Raw genomic sequence first — 7,807 nt, forward strand, 5'->3', positions numbered from 1 at the left:
TTTAGGCGCAAACATCTATGACAGCATGGACTTCACATACACGCCATAAAGATCTCCATCTCTCCACTCTCACGCATCATTAGCTTTTCTTTTTCTCTTTAAAAATTATATAATTTTAATTTCTTTTGAAAAAAAAGTAGCATGATTAATCAATCAGTTAATGAATGAATGAAAGTGGGTGTTTTTTCTTACAGTCAAGGGCTGAACGGTAACTTCACAGGCTCAGTTGAGGCAATCATTCGTACCACGCGTCGTTCGGTCGAGAAACCTTTCCGTGCACACTGGGTGCGGTTATCAAACTTCATGGTCCAAACGACTGGTGCCACGTCGGGAACACGTGGCCTGAGAATGTCCATGTCAGCAACCTTGACTCGTTATAAAATCCAATCCCACCAAGTCACCTAATCCAGAACAATTTCAAACACACAAAAAGAAAAAACTAAAAAAAAGTATTAAAACCTTTCTTCTTCTTCACCGCCGGAGAATGAACACTCCGGCGACGCAAAGCTCCCCTTCGATAACCACTGCTCGTCTCTCCGACCACCGTCGCCACGTGTTTCATGAAAACCCTCACCTTGAAACCTTCACTCTCGTAGCCTAGAAGAAAAGAAAACCGTACATACACAATTACGAATTAAAATTTCTTTTTCTTTTTTTTTTCTTTTAACCTGTCCTCTCTCATGAAGAACACGCCCAATCCGTGACTTATTATTGACTGGTGTAGGAAGTTAGAAGGGTGAATGTGTGTTGAATAGGGTTTGGTTTTTGTTTTTTGGAGAAAAAAATTATTAGAAGCTCTGAAAAACAGAGTAGCAGAAGAAACGCATGGCTCCGATGAAGGTTCAACCGATTGCAATCGACATCGATTCCGAGAAGGTGAAGGACGCGGTGGTGGTTCGGAACGAGTCAGTGTTGAAGTCGCGTCTGAAACGGTTGTTCGTCTTTGACCGTCAGTTACCGAAGAACAACAAAGATGTAGCAACAGAGTTCGAACCGAGCTCGGTGTGCTTGGCGAAAATGGTGCAGAATTTCATGGAGGAACAACCTCCGGCACCGAAATGCGGTCGCAACCGCTGCAACTGCTTCAACGCAAATAGCTCCGACGAAGACGATTTCGATCTCTTTGGTGCACCGCCACCAGAATCATCCAGTACCGACGCCGCTGAATCTCTCAAGGTGGATAATCAATCTCAATTATAGTCCAATTTTATTTTAATTTATCACAGTTTCTTTGATTTATGACAATTTTGATTTTGTGATGAGCAGACTTTGATCCCCTGCGCGAGTGTAGGCGAGAGGAACCTGTTAGCTGACGTGGCTAGAATCGTGGAGAAAAACGGCAAGTTGTTTAAGAGGAAAGACGATCTGATAAAGGTAGTCGCGGAAGCACTTTCCTCCGCTCTCGGTTACGATTCTTCCATCTGCAAATCGAAATGGGAGAAAACTTCGTCGTGTCCTGCTGGTACTGTTAATTTACTGTGAATTTCAATTTGAGTTTGGATTTGGAGTTGAATTTGAATTTGGCCGACTGAGTGTGTTTGCGTCTTTGGTTTAGGTGAATATGAATTCATAGATGCGATTGTGGAAGGTGAGCGGTTGATCGTGGATGTCGATTTTCGATCCGAGTTTGAGGTGGCGAGATCCACGGGAAGTTACAAGGCAATTCTTCAATCGCTGCCGTTCATCTTCGTTGGAAAATCTGAGAGACTGAAGCAGATCGTGGCGATTGTCTCCGAAGCGGCAAAGCAGAGTTTGAAGAAGAAAGGAATGCACGTTCCGCCCTGGAGGAAGCGCGATTACATGCTCGCAAAGTGGCTCTCTCCGTCCAGCGTTAGGGAGAAGCAACCCCCGTCCTCCTCCGTGCAAGTCGCCGTAGCTCCACCGGAAACAATGTACTCCGGTGATGCAGCGTCGAGGGAGAGCGATTGCGGTGAGTTGGAGCTGATCTTCAGCGAGTCACCGCCGAAGAACGAGACCGAGTCCGAGTCCGAGGCTGATTCCGGCAAGGAGAAGGCGGAGTCGCCATCACCTACCACGGCGTGGCAACCGCCAGCGGTGAAGCCGAAGAGCGTCGAGAGAGGGACCAAGGTGGTTACCGGATTGGCCTCTCTTCTCAAGGACAAACCATAGAAATCTTTTTTGTTATTTTTCTTTTTTTTTTTTAGTTCCGAAATTAAAAAATTAAAATATAAAAGAGAAAATATCGGATGAGGCTCCCTTTTTTATGAAGTATTTTTGTTTTCCCTTCTTTTGTTATCAAGGGAAAATTTGTAAGAAGTAACTTTTTGTTATTTTATTTTTGGTTCGCACCATGTAAGTGTAAGAAGCTGCTGCCACAGCAATATCATCTGTAATAAAATCAAAAGCTGAAATTAAAATTTTTCTAAAGTTCATAAAACTGAAAAAGAAAAGAAAAACCACCTGAGGATGCATGCATGGCGCCGAGAGATTCTTTTGCTTCGATTTCCCAAATGTCAGTACTATGCTTCTGCTATGATCAGAATTTTCTTTCTTTCTTTTTTATTTGTTTTGAACAGAAACCACTTTTTCTCTTTTTATTTTATTTTTTTAATTTTTCTGTGAGTGTTGGTTTTGGTTCATCATGATTGAGAAAGTGCAGAGAGAGGTTACAAGTTACACGACCCAGCAACTTTCAAAATTTTTTTTGGCATCGTGCTACTACTCACAACGTTCTGGTCCCTTGAAAGGAGACAAGGAAGTATGAAACTTTGCTATCTTAAATTTTCTCATCTTTTCATGAACACTTGATTAAGGACTTCAACTAACTCCTCCTTTTTATTCTTCTAATTTTCTCTAATATCCATTGAACTCTGGAATGGATAAAGATGAAGAAGCATTGAATATGTGTAAACTACTGGTATCATACTTAATAATTATATTATATGGATTAGATTATATAAAAATAATTTATAGTGACTGTGGAATGCTGAAAACGCAGGATGGAGCAGCAGAAGAAGGAAGAAGGGTCGTGGCATCTCGAATTTCGTGAGGATTGGGAACTCGTGAAGAAATCAGTTGAAGGAGAAGAGACAGAGAGGGTAAATTATTATTATTATTATTATTATTATTATTGCATTTGGTACATTAAAAATAATTTTCTTTCTTCTTATTTATTTTATCTTAAAATCTTTTGGAGTACATCAAAAGCAAAAGAGGAAAAGTGAAAAAGTGAAAATCTCTGCTCCTTTCTCTCACCAAGCAATGCCCTTTAAATGAAACCTGACAGAATATGCCTAATTATTTCCGATACTGTTACTCATACATACTACAAGCCACTACCAACAAAAAAATAAATAAATACTATGTTTAATACCTTAAAATTTTAAAAAGTTTTTCAAATTTTTCAATAATTAAGAAATAGGAAAAATATATTTTGGAATTGTTTTTTGAATCCACAGTTTCTGTAAAAAAACAAAAAGAAAAGGAAACTCAGATTAGGTGAGCAGTTACTTTGACTAATGAAAAATTTGATTGTGGTCACTGTGACTTGACTTTGGGCACATATTAATCAGAAAGGAGAAATATATTTCTATATAGTAATAAAAAAGAAAGTATACAACAAGTTATAAAAATAGAGAATACAAAATATAAGATAACTCACATAAGACGGAGAATTTATCAATGTTATATCTTTCTATAAATTCAAAGAGTAATAACCAGATAATTTAACCAGTTATTATTTTGTAAATTATTATTTAATTTTCATAAGTTGAGATAGCTTGTATGTTTATTTCTTTCTCTCATGATAGGATTAGGAATTTAGGAGACTCTTGTGAACTAAACATAAATAATTCACAATGATTGCAGTGGGCCCCAGTAATCCATTGCGATGCCCAACTGCAGTATATAATATTTGAAGAAAATAGGCATTTATTTATGATATTACTAATATTGCAAAACTCATTTATAAAGCGAGTGGGCCCATCACAAAGCTCTCCTGTCAGAGCAAAAAATAGGGTCCTTTTCCTTCTGCCTTCAAAACTTTTAAAAACAATAAACATCACCATTGAAAATTAAAAGAAAAAAATGTATTTTTTAAAGTTTGCAATAATAAATAGACATAAACTGATAAATAGGGTGATGAAAGCAACCCCACACCTAACCTCTAACATAAGAATGGGTTTTAATTTTTAGTTTAATGTTGGTTTGTTTGGTTGTAGCCCATTCGATAGAGAAAGGTTACTTAGGAAGTGGATTTTTTATTTTTTTACAACCCTTTGCCCAACCCACACGAAATATATACCACCCTTTCTTCTTTACTTTCTCTTAATTATTATGCAATTTTTTAATATTTTATACATCAAAATATATCTTTTTATTAATTTTAAATACTAAAAATATTTATTTATGGTGCCTAACCTGGAGAAGAGTTTGGGAGAGAGAAGCAGTGGGAGTTTGAGGAAAAAGAAAACAAAGTGAAAAGCCTTTATCCTATGTTGATTTGACATGTCTCCTTTGTTCTCACAAGCTCCTCTTTTCTTTCTTTATTGCCACTCATATCATCATACCATATCATAACATCATACCATATGGATGTGGATCCACTCTCACATCCATCATCCATAATGCATCTTCTCTTATCATAGCTATGTATAATTATCATTATGAATCATTCTTTCAAATACACTTTTTATTATGGCTTAATTACCTACTTAGTCCTCATGTTAGGAGGTAATTTTCTGTTTAGTACCCAGTTTTAAAAATGTAGACATTTGGTATCTATGTTTTGAAATTTGTATAAATTCAATCTTATCCAGCTGGGTGGAATAGCTATCAAATGTTTGAATGCATCTTCATTAACGTCCTTAATTTCTCGCATCAATTATAACGCCGTTAACTGGATAAGATTGAATTGATACAAATTTCAAAACATAGGTACCAAATGCCTACATTTTTAAAACTGGGTACTAAACAGAAAATTACCTCCTAATATGGGGACTAAGTCGGTAATTAAGCCTTTTATTATTCATTCTCACTATTTTATAATTTTTATTTTCAAAATCACCTTTAAATTTAATTAGCACCAAATTTTGTTAAAATGGATTTCAACAATAATTTTGATACAACAAAATACAAGTAGGAAATGAGATTTACATTCATTTATTTTAAATTAGTTTTATCATTATTTTTATTATTAATTTTTATTTAAATTTCTTTAATATTTCACATTGTATTTATCTACGAAACAAGTATTTGAAAATATTTAATAATAAAGTGCATTGTATTAAAATTGGAAAAGTACATAATTAGTTTAGATCTAAAAGTAGTAAGTTAATTTGGTATAAAGAAAACTTGGAATGAAGGATTTGTACAAATATAAAGGAGAAGACATGTTCCAAAAAATTGCTTGTAAGAAGGGAATTCTTGTACATTAATTTATTGCGTGAAGCAAACACATTATTATACGAATCCAGATAACTAATTTATCAAAAATACGTTACTTACATCAAAGGCCGTACACAAATTCAGATAATTAATTTGTCAATAATAGTTGCTTACATCGAATACCGTAGACCTTAATTGGTGCTTACGTAATTGTTTATACATATCTTATTCTTAAATAATTTTTCCTTCATTATAAAGAATTAGCATATTGAAGTATTCTACTAAAGACACCTACAATTCTTAAAGATTCCTGTTTAATTCATATAACTATTAACCAAATTTACATAAATTATTGAAATTGAAATTTTGTATTCCAAATTTTTCTTTTATCATATTTAAAAAAGTAATAGGATGATATTTATATACTAAAACTATTTATTAAAAAAATATAATTTAATTTTTTTCTTCTACATATTAATATATGTAAATTTAAAGAGAAAAATACATCATCATAATCCATTGATGCAATAAAAGAAATCTTCACTATATAGATAAATTTTCATTTTAAATATTTAGTAAGAGATGGTAATTAATTCATGATAACACAATGAACTAAAAGGAAATTGCATTGTGATTAATTTATTTTCTTTCAAAAATAATATGTATTTTTATTTTTAAAAGTATAATACGAATAAAGTATATTTTATTGGTTAGAATTTTATGACTTATAATATTTTAAAAATTATTCGATGCTCAAATTAATAAAAGAGTTTGACTTTTTTAGATAAGAAATAATTAATATGAATGAATGAGTACTTATTGGTGAAATACTATATGTATTTATATGGTTTATGGACAATGTGACTTATGCAATAAAATTAGTAATATAAAAAAAAATATTAAGTATTATCGACAAATATAATGATTTATTGTATACACAACGAAATAATAATGATAATGTGACACTTTACCTGATTTATCAAATATTTTGTAAATATATAATATTAATAAATATTATGATGTAATCAGACTACAGATATTTGGTTACATATGTTGTTAATATATGAATATTTGCACCAACAAATATATTTTAGAATATTCTTTAATCACTTTAAATTAGCAAAGTTGAATGTGTCTTGTTGGTCCATATGATTTAGCATAGTTTTTAGGACAGGTATGTACATAAGCTCCCCGTCTTGGGAGTTTGATCATTGTGTGGGAAGTGCTTGTTGTGATTATGATTAGCCTTTTGGCCGACCAATGGTTGACTTTTAGGGTTTTGCAAATGGGTCGACCATTAGGTGGAGTTGTAAGTAGTTGTCTTTAACCATGCGAGTGGATTGGCTAGACTTTGTTGTTGCCTTACCTTAGATGTCTCTATTGTATAAGTACTACTGACTTAGGTAGACTTTGCTTGGTGTTGTCGACTTAAACGCACTTCATTTTGTGTTGCTGACTTAGGCAGACTCTAGTGTTAGTTTAGGCAGACTTGTGCTTAATGTTGTTACTTTGGTCAGACTTTGTTGGGTGTTGTCGGCTTAGTCATGCTCTGGTGCTTGTATTGCTTGGTTAATGATAATTTTATTGGTAAATGTAGAGCATTAATGAAGAGTTTTTCTAAAACATCACATTGATTACCTTGAGGTGTAAAAAAGTCCTTCAATTAAATGGTTCTGATCGTGGCTAACATGGCTACATCACAATAGTTGAACTCAAAGAATGAAACATCAAAAGTTATTCATAGTTGAGAGGGAAATGATGCTTGACTAACATTCATTTCACTTTGAATTCTTTGCTTTTATACTTTGTTTCTTCATAATCTTTTTTGCACCTTTGGCATTTCTTTCCCCGCATGTTGTACATCTTCTTTGTTTGCTTATGTGAGTCGCCCTTGTTTCCTTTAAGCCTTTCTTTTCGTTCCTGCATTTGCTTTGATAATTGGTATGTCTTCATCTTCCTCCTCTGATATTGGTTATGGTTGTCGTCGCTCTATCTTGGAGAGAGATATCACTCCTATGAGCCCAATTCTCCTCCTCTTTTTGACGAGAGGGTTTCCTCAATGGATCCCCTCTCTGTCACCCCTCTTGTGATGGCTTCTCCTAGGGTCACCATGATGGTTTCTAAAAGGTAGAAGAAGGCAATAAAGAGTAGAAGGACATACCTTTGCAACGTGGGTTGAGTAGCCTACACTAACGACCAAAAGGCACAATGGTTTCCCCATTAGGGATCTTATATATATCTGGATTCAAGATGAGGTGACCCTTTTATGCCTTTGAGTTTGTTAGCATTTGGATTTGATTTTGAAGGACCGCCACTAGGTTGGACTCGATTAGTCACATGATTCTAAGCATGAATATTCTAAAAAGTAACAAGATTTGAGTGGATTGAAAAACTTTGATGTATACTCCTAAGGATTGGGAAGCAAGAAGAAATTTATTTGCAAAAGACTTTACGATGTTGA

General features: G+C 34.1%; 1 protein-coding gene across 1 annotated transcript; it reads left to right on the forward strand.

Annotated features, from left to right (window-relative positions):
• Nucleotides 1-417: 417 nt before the first annotated feature.
• On the forward strand, nucleotides 418-2,380 carry LOC124839411 (uncharacterized). Its single transcript, XM_047315226.2, has 3 exons — nucleotides 418-1,176; nucleotides 1,267-1,462; nucleotides 1,556-2,380. Exons 1-3 carry the CDS (start codon nucleotides 826-828, stop codon nucleotides 2,128-2,130), a joined length of 1,122 nt encoding a protein of 373 aa, XP_047171182.2. The 5' UTR covers nucleotides 418-825; the 3' UTR covers nucleotides 2,131-2,380.
• The last annotated feature ends 5,427 nt before the right edge of the window (nucleotides 2,381-7,807 follow it).

Source organism: Vigna umbellata, chromosome 8 (assembly GCF_029865625.1).
Source record: "Vigna umbellata cultivar VRB3 chromosome 8, Vumbellata_1.0, whole genome shotgun sequence".
In the NCBI taxonomy this organism is placed as follows: domain Eukaryota; kingdom Viridiplantae; phylum Streptophyta; class Magnoliopsida; order Fabales; family Fabaceae; genus Vigna; species Vigna umbellata.

What these genes read in the sequence shown, in the direction of transcription:
- LOC124839411 (XM_047315226.2), top strand. Translation starts at nt 826, where the DNA reads ATGGCTCCGATGAAGGTTCAACCGATTGCAATCGACATCGATTCCGAG. An exon ending in ACGCCGCTGAATCTCTCAAG is followed by an intron (nt 1,177 to 1,266) that starts GTGGATAATCAA and finishes TGTGATGAGCAG; the next exon opens with ACTTTGATCCCCTGCGCGAG. An exon ending in AACTTCGTCGTGTCCTGCTG is followed by an intron (nt 1,463 to 1,555) that starts GTACTGTTAATT and finishes TCTTTGGTTTAG; the next exon opens with GTGAATATGAATTCATAGAT.